A 25983-nucleotide genomic window follows, 5' to 3' on the forward strand; every position below is an offset into this window, starting at 1 on the left:
TGTGAGCCTACATTACTCTCAGTTAATGATATATATGTCTTTTACTTAATAAAATATTAAGATAATATAATTATTAAAAAATAATGTGCAAGATTATATATCTAAAAAAAATTACCTGCTGAACCGGTAATATCTTTCATTCCTATTATACCCTTAAAGATCTTAACCGTTAGATCTTCATCAAACTGATTGATAAAGAATTAATTCGATTGCACGGAAGAAACCCTCTACTTTTTATCATTCTCAAGAGAACATTTGATCTAATCTTTCATCACTGTAGCTTTTCTGTTCATACATATATGGTTTGTCATTTCTAATATTTATATGAATTATAATAGATTTATGATAAAAAATTTAGCTTCTCTATGTTGTATCTCAATCTTATGACTGTAGGTTAGATTAAGTGCTAATAAAATCTTTAGATGACTAGAGCACGAGAAATAAAATAAAATAATAAATAATGCGCATATATTAGTAAATGATCTTTTCTAACACAAGCGTTCAATCTTTCTTATTTCCCTTTTATTATATTTTTTTCTTTTCTTAAAAAAAAGGTAAAGTGTTGCACTAGATCGCAGAGGTGTGTGGTTTCGGCAAATCATGATATAAGCCAACTCCTAGAGATAGGGTGAAAACGACTCAATCTGACTCGATTTTGTATTTGATAAGATATAGTTTACAAAGTTAGATTTGAATTCGATAAGACATGGATTTAGATTTAGATTTATTCATCCACAAATGTATAACTTGGATTCACTAGTATTTAATAGATTTTCAAACTCTCTAGCTATTCTAATCAGGTTTTGTTATAATTACTTTGCTCTTTTTTGTCTTCCATAATCCATAGTATACTATTAAATATGGATTATTCAAATTTTGTTCATTAGTAAAATATATAATAAAATAATTTATTAGTATATTGCATATCTTCAAATTTTCAAGCTCTTGCAATACTCAAAATTCAGATATACTTAAATTCATTTCTTTTTCAAATCTATCTAAACCTCTATTTTATTTATACTTTATTTATTTAAGGTATCATTAGTATTAAATTTTTATTGAAATCCAATTAACAGTTAGTTTATATTCAAATCCGGCTAAAATCCGATCCCTATTCGGTTAATATCTATATCCATTTTATCTGAATATAATTTTGTATGTTATTAGAAAAAATATCCGACCCATTTTCACCACTATTCTGAGGCCATGTTTTAGTTGGTCTCTAGGCGACATTAGTATTCAGGAAGGACTGATGCTTGGGCGCTTGGCGACTTGGCGTGCTCCAATCGGGACTGGAAAATAAGCTACGTTTTACCTAATTTCGAAGATTAGGTCGGTCTTTTGTGTCAGATTTGTGATTTGTGATTTGTGCTGAGCCTTCTCGGGCCGGTCAGCCGCTCAGGGTCTCAAGGAGTCTGTATGTACGTGGGTAAACGGCCTTTATTCTCATCGGACGTCCCAACTCACCGGTGTTCAGAAGAGATTTCCTCAGCGGAAGAGAGGCAAACAAAAGATAGCTGGTCGATGATGGCTTATTTCGATTATTAATTATATTTCATATTAAAACGACTGATTCGTCTCCTATCTTGGAGTCTCAAAGGACTTTTGTGAATTATTAACTCAGATGAACAAAGGGGGGTGGGTATAATGATACTTCTTATTATCATCTCTTGCACTCGCCTTGGACCCAACCTCTACTTGTCCACCACCCTTACTTGAGCTTTCTATGAAAATTTTCAAGTAACAGGAAGTGAGAGAGCTTCAATTGTGAAGGGAGATTTCTCGCCGAGGACGAAGGAGGGAATGGCTTCCTGGCCGTCTGCGGCGGTGCAGTCGAAGGAGAACTGGGACTGGATGCTCCCGGGCCCCCCCAGCCGCAGCAACGGCGGCTGCTCCGATTGTAGCCCCGGTGGACTCCTTGCCTGCGGCGCTGGAAGTAGCATCATTGTGGCGGATCCTCGATCTATGCAAGTCGTCTCGGTCCTGCCGATGCCTGCCCCTTCCTCCTCGTCCCTCTACCCGTACCCCTCCATTGTCGCCTCTTCCACCTCGGCTCACGCTCTTGCTCCTTTCGTCACCTCGGTCCGCTGGACTCCGCAGCCCCTATGCCATGACCTCTCCGCCCACGACGAACCCTCCAATTCCCACCTCCGACTTGCTGTTGGTGATCGCCAGGGTCGCATCGCCCTCTGGGACTTCCGATCCCGCCAGATCCTCCTCTGGTTCGACCTTGACTCCTCTTCCTCCGATAGATCTCGGCTAGGGATACAGGACATGTGCTGGATCCGGTCCGACTCCTGGCTCCTGGCCTCCATTCACGGGTCCTCCCTCTTGGTCTTGTGGGATGCCGCTTCAGGTCTCTGTCTCTGGAAATTCGACGCAGCGCCGGAGTTCCTCTCCTGCATCCGCCGCGATCCCTTCGATGGTAGGCACTTTTGCACCCTCGGACTCAGCGGCTTCCTTCTTTCCGCCATCGCCCTCGGCTTCCGCGACGGCGAAGCCGATGTTTCCTTGCAGGAGCACCAGATCACCGCCGCCGATCCCTCCGAGTTCCAGAAGCTCGAGAAGGAGTCTTCCTCTGTCTCCTCGTCCTCCCCAGCCCTGGCCGCCTTCCCTCTCTTCTGTGCGAAGCTATCCTTTTCTCCCCACTGGCGGCACATCCTCCATATCACCTTCCCAAGGGAGCTTATTGTCTTCGACCTTCAGTATGGAACCTCGCTCTCGTCGGCTCCGCTACCCCGTGGATGCGGCAAGTTCATGGACTTATTGCCCGATTCCGACCTAGACCTGCTCTATTGTGCTCATCTTGATGGGAAACTAAGCATCTGGAAGCGCAAGAAGTAAGCCAATCCGCTCGCTTACTTTTTCTTTGCATGCCTTCTCATTCCTTTTCTTTCTCGTACTTTCATTTTCTCCTTCCTTTTTAATCTCAGACGCTATCGAGCAAGTCTGAAGTGAGAAGATACATACATTCTGACGTCATAGAGGAAGGTTTAGGGTTTAGAAGAGGAAAGCAAGTAAAATCTAAAGAAAAGCTAGAAGAGGGAAGCTACAAGTAAATCTGATACATCTCTTCTAGTATAATTTGTTATGATATTGTGATACATCCTGATACACTAGAGAGGAGACAGAATTTGAATGCGATATTTCCATTTTCCTCACAACAATCACTCCACAAGTACAAGAAATTAGCCCAGTTCCTATTTAAAGGAATTAAATTATAGTCTGGTTTAAAGGTAGAAAAGGATAATCTTCATAGGATGCAATTGAATTCCCTCACAAGAATGTGAAAGATAAATAGGGAGACTTGATAATTGAAAAGTGAAGATCAGAGGAGACCAATGGAAGAGGAAAGTGAGAATAAGAAAGAAGAAGAGGGGAAAGATGAGGGGTGAAATTTCCTACCATTTTCAAAAATCACTACAGAGAAGTAACAGTGTTGGGTCTTTGTTTGGCTGTATATATATAGACCTTGAGATGGCACCAAAATAAGAGTTAAGTTTCCTATCTTTAAGGAGTTCTCCATACCAAGAGCTAAACATAATCCTAATTCTTAGTCCTAGTACATAAAATATTTTGAATTATATTAACCTAAAATATAGCCTTCATCAGTGCTTCTGCTGCAACAAGGATACTATCCAAGTATTTGTTTAGCTAGTTCCTGCTTGCAATTATCCAACTTTTTTGGGACAACTTGTAAGTGGTCCCATGACATTGAATAGTGTAGATAACTAGATATCATCCTAAGCACTACATTTATAGCTGCGGCATTCCTAACAGCATATGTACAATAGTGATTAGAATGACATCACAACACATGATCTTCAAGGGGCCTGATGAGAAATGTGTCCAAGAATGGATGCATATTAGTGAGACGATCACATGCATGTATTGTTAAGACTCATATCTCTTACAGGATTCAAACTTTATTATGTTATAAACTGTTGGCATCCCCATTGCTTTTATTTGCAGGGGAGAACAGGTGCATGTGCTAAGCACAATTGAAGAGCTGATGCCCTCACTTGGTACTTCCGTTCCATCTCCTTCTCTTCTTGCTGTCACCCTTTGTCAGTCAGAATATGCTATTCAAAATGTTGACAGGCTTTGCACGGACTCATTGTATACACAACCTTCACATATTATTGACTATGCTCCTGAAGAAAATTTTAACAAAGATATGGATAACCATTGTTACCATTCAAAGGCATATATAGTCTCCATTTCTGATGATGGGAAGATCTGGAATTGGCTTTTGACTTCTGATAAAGCAAGAGACTCTCCGCAAGCTTCAATTGATGTAAACAGATCTACTCAGGTTAGTGAAGAAACAATTTCAGGGACAAATATTATGTCACTGATGATGCTTTTTCTGGTAAGCTGCCAGACTTGATAAAGATTTAGATCCTGTCAAGTATAGCAATGGTTGTTACTAACTCAAGTTACAATAAACTAGAATTTTCTAGAAAGGTTATTTTATGAATCTATTTGACTTTGTGTTCTTATGTTGAAGCTCGTAATGTAGAACTTATTGATTATTCGCTACTGTTTGTTCTTGGAAGTTGAAACTTGTGGAATTTTACGTTGATAGTTCTGATAGTATGTACTGTTGTTGCTATCGTAAATTCTACTATTGCCTTGCAAACAGAGAATAAGCACCTAAGTCTGCTACCAAATAAAGATGAACGGCAAAGCTTCATCCCTGTCTCTCTCTTCAGAGGAATCTTGGCAGTTTAAGAAGTAAGGCACACATGTAGTATGGTCCAAAATCACCCTCTGAGCTCTAATCTGTCCCTAGAATGGACACAAGAGATGAACAGGGGAAATGGAGCAATTACTCAGATGAACAATGACCTTAGGGGTGTAATCAAGCTGAGCTCTGATCAAGCTTGGCTCAAAATTAATTTCAGACCTATTTTTAGAATCAAGCTTGAATTTATACTCTTTTAATTTGAGCCAATTTTGAGCTCAAGCCTAAATGAGCCTATCAATAAGCAGATTCAAGCCTAAATCAAGCTTGGATCAAGTGAATCTATTCAAATCAAGCCTAAATTGCGCCTGGATCAAGCTTGACATAAGCTGGAATGAAGCTTAAATCAAGCTTGAATTAGGCTTGGGGCTAATGTTACATGCCTTTAGATCTTGATCTAAAGGTTCCTCTTAATTAGATGTATTATATATTAATATGTTATATAATATTAAATACTAAATTACTAATTGGGACTGATTGAGCTGACTTGTGATCAAGATCAAGCTCACTTCAACATTAGATTTGATCCTAGTTCAGCTGATCAAGCTCGACTCATTTCAATAATGACCTGAGCTTGATTGAGCCTTATCTAGCCAAGCTTGAGCTCGAGCTGAACTCGAGTTGGCTTGATTATTTTGACAGCCCTAATGTTATATGCCTCTTCTGTTTATGGTTTTGCTTATTTTCCTGCCAATCTGTTTTGATCTCTGTTGTTTTGCTATAAGTGTAACAGTTTGTCAAGCTATCTGTCATCTTGAAACCCTGGCTAAAGAATATACAAGTACACAACATACCTTATCAAATATTATTGTCTGCATCTATATACATAGGTATCTACAGACTTGTTGGTGTCTGCCTGTACAGTGAGAACTTTTACTTAATCTGAAAAAACTGAACACATAAGGAAAGTCAAGCCATCCAAATTAGACAGACACCTAAAGAAAGTTGGAGGCTGGCTGCTGTCTACAACGTGAAACTGTATGCAATACAAGGGTAAAGATGTATTGCTCTAGCAATACAGTTTCTCGCTTTGAAGCACACTCATCTTTTCAAGGTTTTAGTGGCAATATGAATTCCCTCATAAGCAGACTTTTTGAGGATGGCACCACAAAGTCCACCTATGTTTAAAGATAGAAACTAATTCTACTGCTTTAATTTTCTTTCCTTTCCAGCTGCTCCATTTTTTTTTCTTTTATCTATCTGGTTCTTCATGTATGGTGTAATCTGTAAGTGTTTTCTTTCTCTTTGCAGATTAGCTTGATCGGAGAGCTTCATCTTTTTTCATCTACAGTGACCACTCTAGCTGTACCATCTCCATCTCTACTTGCTACTTTGGCCCGTAATTCCTCCATTCCATGATCTTATGTTTCTTATTGAGTTTTATCTTCATTTGAAACTTTGCAATATGTTTATGTTGAGATTTTCTATCTGAAGGTGGTGGCAACAATCCTGCGCCAGCTGTTCCACTTGTTGCTCTAGGAACTCAAAGTGGGACTATCGATGTTGTAGATGTTTTAACCAATGCAATCACTGTGAGCTTCTCTGTTCATAACAGCACTATTAGAGGACTGAGGTGGCTTGGGAATTCTCGGCTTGTTTCCTTCTCATACAGTCAAGTATGTTTACATAGTAATGCAGCCATGCAGATGCTCATTTTCTTTCAAAAGTGGTAATGTTATTTATAGATCATTGTATTGACAACTCCATGCAGAAAATATTTAAGTTTTGCATTATTAGGGAGGGGAATGGAAGGGGAGGGTGAGGGGAAGGGTTGGAGGGAAGGGGAAGGTCATGCTACAAGGACCAAAATACAGCCTTTATCTCCTTATTGGTTGTTTGCCTTTGTCTATTCCACGATGTGAACTTCCAAGTACATTAAGAAATAATAAACTTTTATTTGCAAGATAGCGACTGTTGGCAGGTTGTTGCTGCTTGTTGAGACTTCTAACCTCTGAGAATAGGATGCGTACCCCTGGCTGGCATAGTGATGGGAATTCCAAAAAAAGAAAAAGAAAAAGATGGAAATTTGAGAAAGAATATTTTTGTGGAGATTCCACATTTATCCCTCTTCCCCTTCTCCTCCCTCTTCTCATATTTCCTTTTATTTTTTTGTGGTGGATCAATGCTTCTTTTATCCTACAATCTATGTGAATTTGATTTTTTTTCTACAATCTATGTGAGTTTGATTTTCTTTCCCCCACGGTTTAATGGATTATTTTCTATCTAGCCATGCTAATGTGAAAATAGTACTTGGAGATTCATAGAGATCCTATCTTTTTTTCTTGAGGGTGGATCTAGGTGTCTCCTTATATTTTTCTATATTGGCATGCTTTCTCGTCCTTAGGCAACATCAATTAGGTATTAGAGCAAGTTAAAAAAATGATAGAAATTTGACAAATAATATTTTTGTGGAGGATTCCATATTTATCCTTCTTCCCTTGCTCCTCCATATTCTCCTACTCACTTCTCTTTTTTGTGGTGGATTCCACGCTTCCTTTGTCCCCCTGTAGATAAAGAGATTCATAGATGTCCTATCTTTTCTTCTTGGGTGGTGGATCAAGTTACTTTATTTTTTTTTCCGTATTGACGTGTTCCTTCATCTCTAGGCTACATTAATTTGGTATCAGAGCAAGTTCAGATCTAATATATTCAATCATTAACAAAATCTAGTATCTAAATATCAAGACTGAGTGCATAATGATTGAGTTATCTTATAAAGAAAGTTTAAAAAATGCAGATTGTAAAGATAATCTCGAGACAACATTTTTATAGCAGAAGTGAATGATAGGAATTAAATTTTCATTTATTTTTTATTTTCAAGATATATTTTTATCTTAAAAATTAGATTTGACTTTAGAATGTCCAATTTAGTTAAAAATCTTAAAATTCTATGAGATTTGATTGTTAGTTTGTTTTCAGGTAAACTTGTTGGGACTTGGTTGCTTTTTAAGTTATAAGAGTTATAGTTTAGTCATATATTAGATTATGAAAGATTTGAATAAGATCAATTTGTGATTTAATGTAATCTCCTCATCTATATATATAGAGGTGATGGAAATTCCAAAATGAGAAGAAAAAAGGGTGGAAATTTGAGAAATAATATTTTTATAGAGGATTCCACATTTATCCCTCATCTCCTTCTCCTCCCCCCCTCAACTCTCTTTTGGAGTACGCTTCCTTTGCCCGTGGGTTTGATTTTCTTTCCTCTATGGTTTGGCGAGTTTATCTTTTATCTTTTCTATCTTTCTACCTAGAGGCAGAAAGATACGGAGGCTCTTTTTCTTTTTGGGGGTGGATCCAAGTACCTTCTAATATTTGTTTCTTCATCTCTAAGCCATATCAATTTGGTACGGAGCAAGTTTAGATCTAATGGATTCAATCATGAAGAAAATCTAATTTCTAAATTATAACAACAATTGCATAATGATCGAGTTATCTTATAAAAAAAGTTCAAAAGATATAGATTGTGAAGATAATCTGGAGATGAGATTTGCATAGAATTACGAAAAAAAGAAAAAACATGGTTCGAGAGATCGGCTGATCTGGATTGGGATCGGCTATATCCGATCCTGATCCACACCCAATCCCAATCAATTGATTGGGATCGAGTGGGATCAGCCAATCTTCTTTCACTATTTCTCTCTCTCTCTCTCACTATTTATCTCTTTCTTTCTCTATTTCTTTCCTTTTCTCACTTTCACTATTTCTTTATTTCTCTCTCTTTCTTTGCCTACCATATCTATTGCTTCTCTAATGTAGAAATCTAGCTTTGGCAAACTCCACCGATACAGATCCAACTCCGACGATCTCGCTTATGTGATTTATTTTATTATTTTTCTCTTTAATCTTATTTCTTCACTGTAGTTTTTTTCTTCTCTCCTTCACTATAGTGTAGTTTTTTTTTCTTCCACTCTCTCTCCTTCATTGCAGCACTTTTAAGTAAGTTAATTTTTGTTTTTTGTTTTTAGGCTTCATATATGAATAATTATTATTTTCTCATTTTTTTAATTTTAGAAATTTTTTCTGTATTTTTAAATAATATTTAGAATTTTATGTAATTAAAAATAGCTCGACCCAATTCAAGCAGCCAATACGGCTGATAAGTATCGTTTTTTTCGAGAGGTTAATCTTGATTTTTCGAATCTTGGAAAAATGGTTGAAAATTTGAGAAATAATATTTTTATGGAGGATTTCACTTTTATCTTTCTTCCCCTTCTCCTTCCTCTTCTCCTACTGTTTTCCCTCTTTTTTGGTGAATTTCACGCTTCCTTTATTTTGATTTTCTTTCCCCCATGGTTTGGTGGACTATTTTTAATATCTTATCTATTTAGCCATGCTAGTATGAAAATGATACTTGAGATAGATAAAGAGATTTATAGAAACCCTATCTTTTCTTCTTCGGGGTGAATTTAGGAACCTCCTTATCTTTTTTCGGTATTAGTATTTTTCCTCTTTCACATATTTGCTGAGTCTAGGTGATTGTATATGTTGGTCATCCTTGACACTCTCTAATGAATATTGATTAATGTTGTTTCTAAATTCATGATAATCAATATCTGTTAACGCAGTCCTTCCTTATCAGCCTATGGTTATGGTCTAGTTGGCTTAGTTTCATACTTATTTGGCTGCTTGAATGTTGAAATCCGTGTCTGATTTTCATAGAAGTCATCGGCATAGTTCTGTAGTTTCTCCATCATTCCTTTTGCTTAGAATTATGTTAACTTGCAATTTGTTGTATTTTAATTCATAAATAATATGATGAAATCAGGTAAATGATAAAGGAGGAGGCTACTCTAATAGACTTGTCGTAACCTGCCTTAGAAGTGGACTAAATCGTTCATTTCGTGTACTTCAAAAGCCTGAGCGCGCACCAATAAGAGCTTTGAGGGCTTCTTCATCAGGAAGGTAGGCGTCGCCCTTGAATATACGCTTTCTTGTTTTTTAATACTTCACAACAACTTCTTATATTTATTGTCCATTTATGTTTCAGATATATATAGGAATCCTGTACTTGTATTCATTCAAGTTTCCTTGTAGAAGGAACTCCCAAGTTTGTGGAAACTTTAAAATATGTGAAGAAAGAGTCATGTTGCTGAGATCTTCAGTTCTTTTCCTTATTGAATAGTTCCATAGTGGCTTTAATTGAAAAGGGCATCTCTGTTGAAAATGTCCAGAATAAATAGTTTAGGTTGCAATCTTCTTATCTATCTGATTGAAGTCCTAATCAGGATGTCGATTATAGTGTGCGTTGGTATATCAGTGGGAACTAGGTTTTAGATGCAGATATTACAGACTTAAAACTTTTTAAAGGAAACACGGTCAGTTTTGCACCACCTTTACTAGCAACTTGTGCAGTTCCACAACTGTCATCCTACATGTGACTGATACCATCAATTGTAGGAATTTTGACTGAATTACAGAAGGAACTCCTTGTGAAAATTCACTTTTTTTAATGCACTTAGATATTCATTCTATTGGCTTATTTGATAGTTCTTGACAAATTTTCTATTATTTCTCTGGATATCTTTTTGATTGTTTTTCTTCAATGAGGGTAAGAATAAGATCAAATTATGGATATAATATTTAATGATATGACTAAAACTTTATTGCAGGTATCTCCTTATTCTGTTCCGTGATGCTCCTGTGGAGGTGTGGGCCATGACAAAGAATCCCGTAATGGTATGGATTTAATTGTATTTATGCATATTATAGATCTGGGAAGCAACAAACTTTCATGACACATGTAGAAATGTACTTGCAATCGCCTCAAACATAGCAATATATCTGGCTGGAATTAAAAGCTAGTTTGTAAAAGTGTAAGTTATGGCCACATTCTAGGAAATCTGACTTTGTTTACAAGTGATCAGTATCCCTTGTTATGACATTTGCAAGGAAACTGTTCTCTGATTGTCAGGAATAAGAAGGCTTCAAGATGGACATTCTTTGTTAATTTCTGAAAGGAACCTTTAGAAGTTAAGATCTTATTATTGGTGTTTGTAATTTCTAATACTTCATTCGCCAGCTTAAAATATACTAACTATTCTGGGCGTTGTGTGACCTAGATCTTTCTAAATTCCACAATTTAATGTAAACCACTTAAACTAGGCAATATGGCCGTCATGCTATACATATTTTATCTGTTATGTGTAATTGAAATTAAGTATTAACTGAGGCTATTCTGTAAATCTGAATAAGACAAAAAAAATTCAGGATTTATAATTTTCTTTATTTTCTTTTTGTCTTATGTAGCTTCGGTCATTGGCTCTTCCATTTACGGTGTTAGAGTGGACGCTTCCAGCCGCACCCAGACCTTCATCTAAACAACCATCATTATCCAAGGAGCAGTTATCTGTTACAAATTCAACTGGAAATGCATATTCTGCAGATCCTAGTAAGGAACTTTTCCCTTATTAATAGTCTTCTCTGAAGATCCTTGGTGCATTCACAATTTATTCAATGGTCACTTGTAACTGCTGCTTCAATTTATTCGTAAGATGACAATATCTCTTGTTTTTTGTCATAGAGATAACAAGCTCAGAAAGCTCTGCGGATGATACATCCGAAAGTTTTGCTTTTGCATTAGTTAATGGTGCTCTTGGTGTATTTGAAGTACATGGACGGAGGATACGAGATTTCAGGTAATAGAGTGTTTCTTCAAAAAGTTGATACTGTAAGAATCACTAAAACTGGAAACCCACTAAGTTATCTGGCTTATTTGGCTTGAAGTCAGAAGGATTTTTTGAACTTTTCAAGGACCCTATTCTTTGCCAAATACAACTAGGAATATTTCTTAGTTTACTTATTTTTCACAGAACACCATATTCAATAAACTTGTGTGGAAGGCATCTTCTTAGAGGAGTTTGGAAGTCTTATGGAACAATATATAATGGAGAGAGCTCTTTTGTCTAGCCATATTTTTCAATGTAATGTGATAGTTCTTCCTGCATCTCTATTTTATTGCTGATATGTTGACATGCTACCTTTTCTAAATTCAAATTAAGTTTTGTGTATTCTTGAAGACCTTTAATAATGCTTATATGATTATATCAAGCATAATCTTGTGGTTCTGTTATTTTTCTTTTCTCTAGGCTTATTCACTCTCAAATTGCTGGAGAGAATTATCTTTCTTTCAGATTGTAATTATTGTAAAAGCTGACATTTTGATGGTCTAGTCTGCTAATAATCCTTTCCTTATAGATGAGTTTTATATATTAAATGGTCTGATTCCCAGTTACTAGATTTTGCTTGTGCATCATTCTTTGGATTCTCATTATCCTAAATCTTTCAGACCAAAGTGGCCTTCTTCTTCATTTGCTTCTTCAGATGGATTGATTACTGCCATGGCATATCGTCTTCCTCACGTAGTATGTATTATGTGATGTAACAAACCTGTTCATCTTGTAATACGATTATGACTTTACTTTAGCAGGATCAAACTATGGATTATACAATCATGACTTTTATTGATTCTCTTCAGGTAATGGGGGACAGGCTAGGTAACATACGCTGGTGGGATGTAACAACAGGTCTTTCTTCATCTTTTAATACACATAGAGAGGGGATAAGGAGGATAAAGTTCTCCCCAGTTGTTTCTGGGGATCGTACTAGAGGGCGAATTGCTGTACTGTTCTCTGATAACACATTCTCAATTTTTGATCTTGTAAGTATAACAGAGTTGATTTTGTGTTTTCCTCCATATTAGTGATCTTGGTTCAATAGCACTATTATAATTGATTCTACATTGAGAATATGTTGATATTCAGGACACATCAGATCCATTGGCGAATGCCCTTCTACAACCTCAGTCTCCTGGAACCCTTGTTCTGGAACTTGATTGGTTGCCAATGCGAAAAAGCAAAAATGAGCCGCTGGTTTTATGCATTGCTGGAGCTGATAGTAGCTTTCGCCTTATTGAGGTTAATATGTATGTCCTTCCAGTCATATCAGTTATGTTTATTAACATCCTTATTTTCATTTCCTGTACTTATATTTTGATCCACAGATTTTCTTTTTCATGTCTATAAGTAAAGCACAAAAGAGCTAAAGGAATTAGTTTCATAGTACATTTCATGTGATGTTAGAATGAGGATGGTTTCTGAATGCTTGACATGGTAAAATTTATCACTAAGTGACTTGTATTGGCAACACCTTGAGATATATATTGGATTAAGGGTTCTTGTGTCATATGGTCAGTGGCATAGGGATTGCTGGCTGGTAGTCATCTGCACTATATGTGCTAACAGATATAGTTGTGATGGGCGGGACAGTGTCATGCAGAATAATATGCCTGTTCAAAATCAGTTGGCAAGGTGTCAATATAGTGGCATGACGCAATATGGGTTATGCAAGGAAGCATTGAAGAAAAGATAGATAGCCACAATCCATTGTTTCGTGTAGGAATGTTGGAAGGAAACTCTTTCTTAATCTGTTGGCTCTTATGAATATCATATCAAAGGCATCAACTTTTGAAGAAACATAGAAGTAAAAAAGTTGAGAAAAAATCTCAATGATTCATTAAGAAATAAATTATAAATTGAACGTCTCATAGTAACGTCTCATAGTCTTTATACAAATAGAATTTTTATAATTCTTCTATGATATAATATGAATATGGATATGGATATTAAATATGCACATGAATGAATGGCATCGATAGAGGCACAGGTACAAACACACTATAAGCATATGCAGATTGTGGATATCAAGGTTCCCAATTTCGGGATTGGCTAGGCCAGCCGAAAGACTGGTTTCGGCTGCGGTTTCGGCCGAAACTTGCTCTGCTTCGGTCGGGATCGGCCGTTTCGGCCAATCCCGACCGAAACGGGTGGGAACGGGTTGGATCCGACCCGGGGGACATTAATAATTGATGTCCCCACCCCCTACCTGCCTCTCTCCCTTTTCTCTCTCTCTTTCTCTCTTTTCCTCTCTTTCTCTCTTTTCCTCTCTTTCTCTCTTTTCTTTCTTTCTCTCTTTCTCACGGATCTCTTACTCTCTTTCTCACCTAAGTGGATCGAATAGTGAGTAGATCTCCATCTCTCCTCGTGATCTCAACCTCCGCGACGTTCTCCGACGACCTCGATCTCCGGCGACCTTCGGTAAGTTTTTTTCCATTGTGCAAGAGCCGCACTGCACTGCGCAGCAAAGGCTGTAGCATTGCTTTGCCGCCGCAGCCTATGCCGCAATGCTTGCCGCGGCAACAACAAGCATGTTTGCTCCCCGTGAGCCGCAAAGAAGACTCCCGGCTTCAGCGGCAATCTTGCCGGAGAGATTATATTATATTTTAATTTTTATTTATGTTTTTTAATTGCAGAGCTAAAATATCAATAGCTCCAAAAGAGAAGTCATATGATACCGACATTGGGTGGCAACATTACAGCACTATTGGGCAAGATAAAAGGCGCGTTAAATGCAACTGGTGTGGAAAGGAAATGAGTGGTGGTGTCAGCCGTTTGAAAGAACATTTAGCTGGAAGACAAGGAAATGTAGTAGCTTGCACTCAATTGTCTTTGGAAGTTAGAAAGCAGATGTTGGCTCATTTAATTGGCAAAAAGAAGGATAAACAATCTGCACAACAAAGAGAGTCAATGATTCGTAAAGAATTGATGCATAATCCTGTACACATTAATGATAATAGCAGTGAGCAAAGTGAGGAGGATGAGGAGGACAGACAGATGAGGAGGGCAGACAGATGAGGAGGGCAATGAAAGAGAGCATAAATATGCATAGAGAAGAGGAAGAGATGAGAAGAAGCACTGGTGGTAACTTTTAGAGATCTAGATCAGTTAATATATGAGAAGAGAGAGAGAATATGGGGGCGGCGGTTCTACCCATGACTCACTCCGTGTTACAAACAGAGTCTAAAAATATTGGACCAATGGATACATATCTTCAAAAAAAAGGGGTCGTACACAGACTTCAATCAAGACAGCTCTCAAAGGAATTAAAAATGCAAAGAAACACATTGGTAAAACTATCTCTAAATTTTTCTTCTACAACCATATTCCTTTCAATGTAGCTGATATCCCTTACTATCACACTATGGTGGATGCTATACAATCAGTAGGGCCTGGTGTTCCCCCTCCTAGTTCAAATGATATTGCTACTAAATATCTTGACTTAGAGGTAGATGAACTTCATACTTATATTGAGACATTTAAACGGTATTGGGATGAATTTGGTTGTACATTGATGTGTGATGGGTGGAGTACACAAAACAGAAGAAATATAATTAATTTCTTAGTGTACTCCGACATGGGGACAATATTTTTGAAGTCTGTGGATGCTACTGCTCATTTCAAAAATGCAGATTATATTTGTCAGTTGATGGATGAGGTGGTACAAGAAATCGGTGAAAAAAGATTAGTCCAAGTGGTTACTGATAATGGGGCAAATTATAAAGCTGCTGGAAATTTACTGATGATTAAAAAACCTCATTTATATTGGACGCCATGTGCTGCACATTGTATTGATCTGATGTTAGAGGATATTGCAAAAGAGCCTGAAATTGACATGGTCATATGTGAAGGTCAGAGGTTAACAAATTTTATATATAACTATGGTTGGGTTCTTAATTTACTTAGGCAGATGACTGGTGGTAGGGAGATCATCAGACCCGGCGTCACTAGATTTGCCACTCACTTTTTAGCTTTGGAGAGCATCATGCGCTACAAGGATGATATTATGTGGATGTTTACATCACATGAGTGGTCTATGAAAATTAAGAATATGAAACCTAAAGATAAATCTTTAGGTGAAACTTTGAAAAATATGGCTCTTGGAAATACATTTTGGGATAATATTATAATTGCCACCGCAGTATTTGAGCCTCTTGTCAAAGTATTAAGACTTGTAGACAGTGATGACAAGTCTGAGATGGGTTTCTTATATAAGGCAATGGACAAAGCTAAAGAATCAATAAAAAAAATGTGGGCCAAAGTTATAGGAAGTGGTGGAAGATGATTGATTCTAGATGGAACAAACAACTACATAGAAATATACACGCTGCTGGTAAGCATGCTTTTAAGTTTTAAGTTTTAATTTACTTTTATTTATGAATATTTAAAAATTTGAATGCTTACAAATTTTTAATTTCTACAAGGTATTTTCTTAATCTAAGATTTCAATTCTCTAAAAATGTCAATAATGATAGTGAAGTCTTGTTGGGGGTTAGAAAGGTAATCAGCAAGCTTGAGCCCGATATTTATAAACAAATCCTGTGCGATAAAAAAGTGAGTTATGATTCAATTAAATAATTTTATTATTATTTGTTTCAAGTTTTAACTTTCAATATAATCAATAAGCTAATAATATATTTCTAATTTTAGATGGAGAGATATAGCTTGAGAGCTGGGCAATTCAGTACTGCTAAAGTTGCTGCAGCTATATCTCATAACACTCCAGCTGAATAGTGGTCTATTTATGGATGGAAGGAGGCACCAAATTTGACGCCAATAGCAAAGAATATTTTAAGTCAAACTGTATCTTCATCACAGTGTGAGAAATTGGACTACTTTTTCCTTAATCCACACAAAAACACGCAACCGATTGACAATGGAAAGATTGGAGAAGTTAGTTTTTTGTCATTATAATATGAGATTGAGGGAAAGAAATTTAAGAAGAAAGGCAGAAAATGAACAACTGATTGATTTAAATCATGTTTTTGATGAAGAAGACCCCTTGACTCCATGGATCAGAGAAATAGAGGACAAGTTATTAGATGACAGAGATAACCCATAGTTAGATGAAATATTGAGAGAGACCACGACGAGGGCAGAGGCTGGTACGAGTCATTCAGCAGCGAGAGATAGTATACCTACTAGTACTAGTCATAGTCCTGATGATACATATGGTGGTGAGATCATTCCATCTACATTTGTTGAGGAAAGTCAAGGAGGCATAAGGAGTGAAGACAGAGAAACTGAGGATATATATACATATCAGCGACGTCGTTATGAGATGCATTTTGGTTCCTATGATTATGGTACATCGAGTATTTATTGTTTGGAGCCATCACAAAATCCATATGCTAGTTATTATCCTCAGTATTCTCAAGCACAAGATCCAAATGCTGGTTATTATCCTCCTCAAACGCAAGTCACACAACAAGATCCATACAATATGACTAGTATGATGGAATCACTTTTTGGAGCATCAGGTCCCAGACATCAATATTTACAAACTTATGGTGATTATGATGATGAAGACTATAGAAATTTACGAGAACCAGCTCGATATTCAACAAAGTTTTAAATTTTGAGTAAGTTAATACATTTTTTTAAGTTTTTAGACTTCATATGTGAGTAATTTTTGTTTTCTTATTTTTTTTCATTTTTTCTAATTTTTTCTGCATTTTTAAATAATATTTAGAATTTTATATAATTAAAAAATAGTCCGATCCGATACGAACGGCTGATACGGCCGATACGTATCGTTTTTCTGGACGGCCGATACCGATCCCGATCTCGATACTGGGAACCTTGGTGGATATAGAGTATAATAATAGTGTTCTGGCTCTAGCGGGTGATTGATATGATAGTAATCATAATGAACTCATATTATCTTGTGGGTGCACCTCTTCTAATGTCTTGCTACCTACAAACTCAAGTCCTTTGTAAAAAGACTATCTTTCTGAGAAGGTTGTATAATAGGGACGCATGACTCATCTCCATTATCACCGCTACTAGACTAAGTCTCGTTATTATTACCATCACCATCACTATCACCACTATCATCATCATTATTATCTCTAGTCTCATTATTATCAATTTTATGTAAGCTTTCTAAATAATCAATTGATTAGTTGATTTGATAAAAATAGCTCCACATGGCACAACGACCGGCATGCGGTCGTGCCGAATGGCACATAGCCATGCAAGTCAGGCACGGCTCGGCATAGCATGCATGCCGGTTGTCACACACCCATGTTAAGTACTATTCACAATATTCTAGCAGCTGCACAATATAGTAGTAATAACTTGATATCTAGGAAGCACGGATACTCCATTTTGGGCGGAGTATCCATATCCGATTAGAGTATCCGGAATTATAATAATTAATTTTTATTTTCAGATACGGGATAGATACGGCCTGGATACGTTTGGATGCGGCTAGGATGCGTTTTTTATTTAAATGGGTAATTGGGGCGAATTTAATTTTATAAACCTGTTACTTGTTAAGCTTATTACCCTTTCGTCTCCCCTCCCCTCCCCCTCTCTAAAAATAACGTGCCCTAGCCTCTCTCTCTCAGCAATCAACGGCACCGCTCCGCTCTCTCTTGACGAACTAGTCGATAACAACACCCTCGACAGTCGATGACGACACCCTCGATGTCGATCTTCCTCTCTCACTCCCGCAATACTCTTTCAGTTTCTTCTCTAAATTTTTTTTGCTCTCACTCTCTCATGCCATTCTCCTCTTCCCCCACCCCCTTTTTCTTTTATTTTCTAAATTTTTCTCTGTTTTCAGAGGAGTCTTTTCTTTGTTTTCCAGAGAACAAGACTTCTCTGTAAAACAGAGAAACTATACGAGAAATTCTCTGTTTTTCAAAGAACAAAAATTCTTTGTAAAACAGAGAAAATACTAGGTTTTCTGTCAAATTAGTAGGTAAAGAATTATATGAATGCAATGATATCTACTATTCTCATTTTGGTGCATTAATTGTTGTATTTTGCTGTATTTCTTGTCTAATTGTCTTTAATATCTACTACTCTCATTTTTGCTATTAAATGCTAGATATATTAAAATATTGAATGCAATTTTATGTGTAGGTTATCATTAGAATATATATTTTTTTGCACATACACATGTATAGGTTGTCATTAGAATAAAATCTTTTTTATATAATTTATTTATTGCCATATCCTAGATGTATCCGTATCCTGTTTTTTGAGAATTTGCCTTATCCCTGTATCCTCCGTATCGTATTTGTATCCGTATCAGTATCCGTGCATCATAGCTTGATATGAAAGGAATTCTTGGTTTGTGAGTATTGTATAAAGATGAAATTTATTTAGATTAGTTGTATGCTATCTAAAGAGTATTATGAGTCAACTCAGTTTTCCTAGGGGGCAAATATTATATTCTTTATGAAGGACAATTTGTAGGCTTGAAACTATTTGTAGGTTTCTTTGCATAGCTGAGCTATTTCATTTCATGTAATCTACATTATATATCCTTATTTTGTTGTTCAGCAGTGACACCAAGACTAGTACTGGTTCCAAGGCTAGGGCATCAAAAGAGAGATTTCGGCCAACGCCACTATGCTTACCAATATTATTGCCCACAGCACATGCATTGGTAAGATCTGTGTGATTCTTTCAAACAATTTTTATTGACTGGCTTGTTCTGAAAGAAGCTATTAAATGAAAATATATCATCTTTAAAAAATACTGAAATAGCTTTTAACTTCAGGGAAGCTCCTTCAGACCATTTACTTATGGCTAGATTTTGTGCATTGCTACCTTAATGCTAGCTAATGCATTTTAACCTCATATAGAGCTTTTATTGGCAGAATTTCTGCTGGCTGGTACCTTCTATTTAGTTTCTCACCTTGGGCAAGGCGAGGCATATCCATATCTTTTAAAAGGAAATCATCTTTTGTAAATACTCTAATACTTATTTGATGTTTGTCAGACTTCCTCAGATTATTCCCTTCATGTTTGATGTGAAGTTGTATTACCCCAATATTAGGCTCTTATTGATCAGTTCTAAGTTGGTCAGAGTTCTTAACAAATGATATTAGTACTAAAAGGCAATTTTCCCCCTACAGGCTTTGCGTATGATGTTGCAACTGGGTGTGAAGCCTTCCTGGTTCAATTCTAGCAGTGCATCTGCAGAAATGTTAGCATTTCAGAATTCCGAAGTGGGTGTAGCATCTGTTGGAGACTTTCGCAGCTACATGATTGAGACAACACTTCCTGCGGTCGGTGATCCTGTGGTTCCTGAATTACTCCTAAAGATTTTAGAACCGTATCGGAAGGAGGGTATGTTAGTTGGTCTTTTATCTTATCTTTGGAAATGCTTTTGTAATTGGTTGCGCAACCTGGATTGACATATATGCTCTCACCTTTTTGTGAGAAGGCTGCATTCTTGATGATGAAAGGGCTAGGATCTATGCTTCTATAGTGAATAAAGGTTCTGCTGCGAGGTTTGCCTTTGCTGCTGCAACCTTTGGGGACTTTTCAGAAGCATTGTTCTGGTTACAGCTGCCTCAAGCACTTCACTATTTTCTGAGTAAATCAGCAAATAGATCTCCCCCGGACGTGTCACAGTCAACTTCTGTCTCTGAGACTGATAGTATCTCTATGCTGAATAGGATAGCATCATGCGAAAGATCTGCTCCTGTCAGAATGACAAAATATGCTGCGGTAATTATTAGTTACATAGGTCGGCTCTGCATTTTTTTCTTGATCTTCACCTTAGATGCCTCTTTTGCTAGTTTTTAGTGACTTATTACCTGAATAAGAAAACTCTTTCTGATGATTGAAATGACTTGGTCCATTGTTCTTCACTTCTTTGAGGGAACAAGAACTCTACTCCAAATTTTGTTGGTTTATATAGTTAACTTGCAACTCATCATCTGATTTGCAGAATTATGGGCAACTTAATCTGATGGCCTTTAATAAAGAGGAGTTGTGGGTAAATGCAAATGAGAGAATACCTTGGCATGAAAAACTGGATGCAGAAGAAGCAATTCAGAAACGTGTTCATGAGTGAGTTTCAAATATCTTACATTTTTCTTGGTAAATGAGGAATTATCTACCAAGCTTCTTAGTGGTCAATATATATATATATATATGATCCCAATAGAAAATCCTTTTAATAACTTCAGAATCAGATCATAGATAATGATAGTCTACGGTACCCTTCACTATGCAAGTTGAAGTGTTGAAAACTTGAAATAAATACATTTCAACCAAAGCATCTATGGAAAGGATGTATACTGATTATTGCTACAGTTGAAACTATGTATGCCTGTCTACTTGAAATGGCTGTCTGGCATGTTAGGAAACACCTGGAGATGGATAAATGGGTTGTTTCTAATATCTTGATTAAGCTCTTTACTGAATCTGGCATGACATGCAACAGAAGGGGTTCATTTGGGCTACAAAAAAAAAAAAAAAGAGATATTTTAAAGTTCTTCTTAGAGTTAACTGATCAAGCCATCATATTAATGAGGGCAGTCTAGGAAGCATTGACCAGGATATGTTGGATTAACGACATCACAGGAGGTTAGAAAAGGTCCAGACTTGAGATAGAGACACGATAAGCTTCACACTGCATGGAGTCATGAACTCCTTATCCTTTCTAACTACTGAGGATCTTGATTGTCATCCAGAATGAACTATATACCTCATAGGCTAACAATATGGGGTTTCTAAATATGTGAAGCCAGGATATTTCAATCTGTTGCTGTGTTTATATTAGATTCATATTAGGAACAATACTAGTTAGATGCTCCATGATATATGTCCAATACTATGAACCAATCTCTTAAAATGAAAACAAGATAATGCTTCGATACCTTTAGTTGAATTTATTTTGATTATTTTGATGTATTTACTTGACTAGCAGGAAATAATGTTGAAAGTCTCTACCATGTGCTATTGCAAACATATCTTATGTGTCATTCATGCTATAATATTCATTAACGATGACAAATCTTAGGGAGGTAACTACTACATCTCCAGTTGGGTGGGGGAGGTCCATAAGGGATAAATATTGGCCAAAATGTCACATATAATGAGTTATAATTTATAGATTGAGCTCGAACTTGGGAGTTAATCTCATAATGAGAACTATTATGATTTCGTAGAGGCATATGCATTGAAGTAAAAAAACTTGGAGTTAATCTCATGATGGGAACTATTATGTTTTAGTTATGCATGTGCATACTATCATGTCCCATCTTATTGTATCATTGTATTTTAAGAGCTGACCAGTCTATATCTGTTATTATGTCATCGTTGTGCCTCTTGCTCAATGTCCCATCTTATTGTATCATTGTATTTTAAGAGCTGACCAGTGCTATATCTGTTATTATGTCATCGTTGTGCCTCTTGCTCAATGTCCCATCTTATTGTATCATTGTATTTTAAGAGCTGACCAGTGCTATATCTGTTATTATGTCATCGTTGTGCCTCTTGCTCATATCCTGTCTCTGTAATTTCAAATCTTTGTAATTTGTAAACTCCAGGCTTGTCTCTGTTGGAAACTTAGAGGCTGCAGTCTCGTTGCTACTCTCGACACCACCTGAAGGATCACATTTTTATCCCAATGCTTTACGAGCAGTAGTGCTATCCTCTGCTGTGTCACAATCTTTGCATGAACTTGCAGTGAAGGTAAGTAATGGTGCTATGCTGAAAATTCTTTCTTGTTTCTTGATCTAATTTAAATTGAAAAGATAATCTTAAATGTGTACGCTGGTTTCAGCTGAATAAATTATTTTAATTTGCCAGAACTGTTCTCATAATGCTATGTGCAAATTATTTAAATTTGGAGGTTATGTTCATAGGGAGTATGTCTGTTTTCGAGCTATAATTGCATTATCTTCTTATTGAACTGCAATATTGCAGGTTGTTGCTGCCAATATGGTGAGAACAGACAAATCACTGTCAGGGACGCATCTTCTTTGTGCTGTTGGAAGGTATCAGGAAGCGTGTTCTCAGGTTAGCTACTGTACCACAGGTGCAACTTGGAGTTCATGATGCCAGTCCAATTTCTCTGAGATATCCCATGTTCTTTATGTGACTTCCGATGATTAGTTTTAATAAAAGCAAAATATTGTCCAGGTTGTTCTAATGAGATATCATACACTATTTGGAGGATCAGATTCAATTTCATGATAGGTTCTTACATCCATACCATGAGTTCAGAAAAAAAAGGAACTAAAGTGGATCTTCAAGATTTTGGAAAAATCAAGTTGATGGTTCAATAGTTACTTGGGTTAAGTTACTTGAATCTTTTTTTGCCATTCCGGTCCATCTTGGCCAAGGTTGAAGCCTAGTTTAAATCTTTACTTCCATAATAATAATGAACCCTTTTTCCCCAAACATTCAAGCTTGCTGCTTCTCAGGAGGATTAACTAAGCTCAAATGTGCTAGCTACCATGAATATTTTCAGACATTTCTTTCTCTATAGGAGGGAATGCCGAGAACATTCTATTGATGATTTTTTTCTGGAACTTCAAAAGAAGATAAAAATGTAACGGGATCCTATTCATACTATGTAATTTTTTTCCCTTCCCCTTTTAGGCTATGACAGCTTCTTAGACTGGTTGCTGATACTCTTGTTATTTTCCTGTAGTTTGTTATGTACCTTGATTTTCTTTTTATTTTTATGAATGAAATGCTCCAGGTTTAGCTTCCATGTAAACTTGTACCTTCATGAGAGTGCAGTAATAAGTTCCTCATCTCTTTCTATGTATTCTCTCCCTATATGGGTAGTTATAAAAGTTACAGTGCAGAACTTGCATATACTAATGCTCTATGTGGTCTATCTATAGCTTGATGTAGTCTACTCTTTTATTACGAGTGCTCTATTTTCATCCTATAATAACACTATTTTAAAAATTTCTATATACTAGTTTTAAGTTTTAACATGTTCTAGCCATTTGAAAATAGTTTCTAGTCACTAATAAGCTAATGCCTAATGGTTGCTGCTAATGCAATTAGATTATTTATACTATGATTATACATTGTTATTGGTTTGTTATGCAGTATAATTTGACAATATTTATATGGTGGTTTGTAAATTTTGTGTGGGATATATATTACATAAATTGTAATATAGTTGGTAAAATTTTCAGCTTCAAGATGCTGGGTACTGGACGGATGCTGCAACTTTGGCTGCAACTCATTTGCACGGATCTGACTATGCCAGGTGGATTGTTGTAGTAGTCTTTTAGGAGTAATAAGCTTACCATACTTGCATGTTATTTAGTTTTCATGAAGTATTATAGTGCTTTAACTGAAATATTCTGCTAATGATTTCCCGGAAATATATACCAGTAGGCAGCAATTTGTTTCAATTTCGTCTCAGCCATTATTTTCTCTAAATGACTTTACCTCTGTTACAAACTCCAGTACTAAACTACAAGTTGAATAGCATTGTTAGAACGTAAGGCCATAGAAAATAACTCTTATTTTTCCTTATTATCAATGAAATATTCTATTACATGACACTATTTAACTTTTCATAATGTATAACTCTGCTACTTTCTTGACTATGACTTTTTAGCTTCTTCAGAAGTATTGTACCTTAATATGGTAGTAATCAGATGAAAAGCAAATAACTTGTACATTCTATTCCAAGTTTATGAAGCTCTGTTTCATACACTAGCTTGTTATGGAGAGATTAGACATGTTTAATCTGTTTTCATCTATTTAATGTTTGGAATATGCTTTTGATTTTGGTAACCTGATGTTATCACTTAGTTGGCTTAATTAACTCGTATTTCTGGTAGAAAACAGACCAATTAATGCAGGTCTAGAAATAAATTCTATCAAGTTTAAGTTACACAAAGTATCCGCAGCTGTACTCTTGTTATAGTTGAGCAAGCAGATTAACAATTTTTTGTTGCCTCAAAATTATGGTACCTATGCCCGTTCTAGGTAATGCAGGTGGATCTTTGTTCCTCTTTGTTGGTGCCTAACTTAATGTAGACCTGATAATTGCCGTAAAGTTTGAGCACAGGTCCTTTGTGGGTCCCAGGTCAATAGTTAGTATCAACTATCAACTGTGTCAATTGTATAAGTAGAATCAAAGATCTTGTTTGATAAGGCACACCATGAGTAGGGGATATGAGCAGCCAGGAACCATTGTTTCTGTGGTTCAGACTCACTCTTTTCCATATGGAATTATGGATGAAAAAGAGTTGTTTGCAGCAATATCTGAGTTGCACTTGCAAATCCTGTATTTCTGTACAAAGCATTGATTGTACCTTAAGTTTCCACCCAAAAGAAATAGAAAATTATTTAAAGCTGTGCTTTCTCCAACTGGAATTCCATACATTTTTTAGTCCATTACTCTGTTCCTGCAGGGTACTGCAGCGATGGGCTGACTATATTCTCCACAATGAACATAATATTTGGAGGTAACTTGACTTTTTGATATGCCATTTGAAAGGCTTAATTCTCACCCATCTGGTACTAAAGTCTGCTAACTAGTTCAAATCTGCCTTAGCAGAGCTCTTATATTGTATGTTGCTGCTGGAGCACTACCTGAGGCTTTAACAGCACTTCGCAACACTCAGCAACCAGACACAGCAGCCATGTTCTTGCTTGCCTGCCATGAGATATATTCACAGATAACCTCCAGATGTGAACCTGCAGATGAAGCATCAGGATCCTTAAATGGGAGGCAACAGATTCAGTTGCCTAGCGGGAACGTGGATGACGAGGACCTGATAGCTGTTAGCGAATATTATGGGCAATACCAGCAGAAATTGGTCCATTTTTGTGTGGATGCTGTACCGCTTGTTGATTGACTCCAGCACTTACATGGAGTACCAATTACTTTCTTAAAGGATGTGTCTTTAGCACGTTTGACACCCTAAAATTTATCTGGTTTCATCCATGAGTTGAGGCTTCTGACATGTTGTCAAACTTCAATGTAAAATCTTTGTTGCTGAGTTATCTGGCACCTATAAAGCTGTATCTGAGACATTAAGTGGGATTGCAGGCTATTGACACCTCTCCATGATGAGGGTAGCTGATGATTAAAATGGTAGAGAAGGGCAGCAGTGCAACCAAGTACTGATATTTTTTGATTAAATATGTTTGGTATTGAACACAAATGACATTCACGAAGGTCAATTATCTAGAGAACATAGAGGGAAGCATCACTTGTTTTCAGCTACTTATGATGTTAAAAGTATGAAAGCTGTATTGGACAATTTTAATCAATATTGTGGTAATAGAAATTCATTTTTGTTGCGATCCAGAAATGTCAGTTTATTTTTCATACATGAACTTTTTCATCATAGAGCTAAAAGAAGATAGAGGAATATTATTAATCCGCAATCTGCAGTTCCACTCGGAGGAGTTATGAATGCATTTGAAAACTGGCACCAACAGTTCTGTGGTTAATGAGACACAGTTTTGTGGTTCTTATATCCTTGCAGAGAGACATGACAAGTATTCTTAGGTGGAATTATGTACTTCAGATATTACCTTCTCGCATCAGATCCTGCAATATCTGGAGAGTATGTCTGTACGTTATTTCTTTATCCATGGGTA

At 36.6% G+C, this 25983-nt stretch overlaps 1 protein-coding gene across 4 annotated transcripts; it reads left to right on the top strand.

The window, feature by feature from the left end:
* Positions 1–1274: 1274 nt before the first annotated feature.
* On the top strand, positions 1275–25691 carry LOC140788630 (uncharacterized). Of its 4 annotated transcripts, none has more exons than XR_012109043.1 (21): positions 1275–1638; positions 1748–2840; positions 3973–4315; positions 5999–6086; positions 6182–6363; positions 9516–9652; positions 10360–10426; positions 10997–11138; positions 11271–11385; positions 12036–12111; positions 12225–12407; positions 12511–12671; positions 18937–19042; positions 19515–19728; positions 19826–20131; positions 20336–20457; positions 21942–22086; positions 22321–22413; positions 23553–23626; positions 24786–24839; positions 24932–25691. XR_012109043.1 is itself a non-coding variant. In XM_073137974.1 (21 exons), exons 2-21 carry the CDS (start codon positions 1804–1806, stop codon positions 25230–25232), a joined length of 3927 nt encoding a protein of 1308 aa, XP_072994075.1. In that variant the 5' UTR covers positions 1275–1638; positions 1748–1803; the 3' UTR covers positions 25233–25691. The 4 variants fall into 4 exon arrangements, 3 of the variants coding, with proteins under 3 accessions (XP_072994075.1, XP_072994076.1, XP_072994077.1); XM_073137974.1 differs by having other exon boundaries at positions 19826–20112; XM_073137975.1 differs by having other exon boundaries at positions 18940–19042; positions 19826–20112.
* The last annotated feature ends 292 nt before the right edge of the window (positions 25692–25983 follow it).

This window comes from Typha latifolia, chromosome 5 (assembly GCF_019914945.1).
Source record: "Typha latifolia isolate L0001 chromosome 5, TyphaL0001v2, whole genome shotgun sequence".
Taxonomy (NCBI): Eukaryota; Viridiplantae; Streptophyta; class Magnoliopsida; order Poales; family Typhaceae; genus Typha; species Typha latifolia.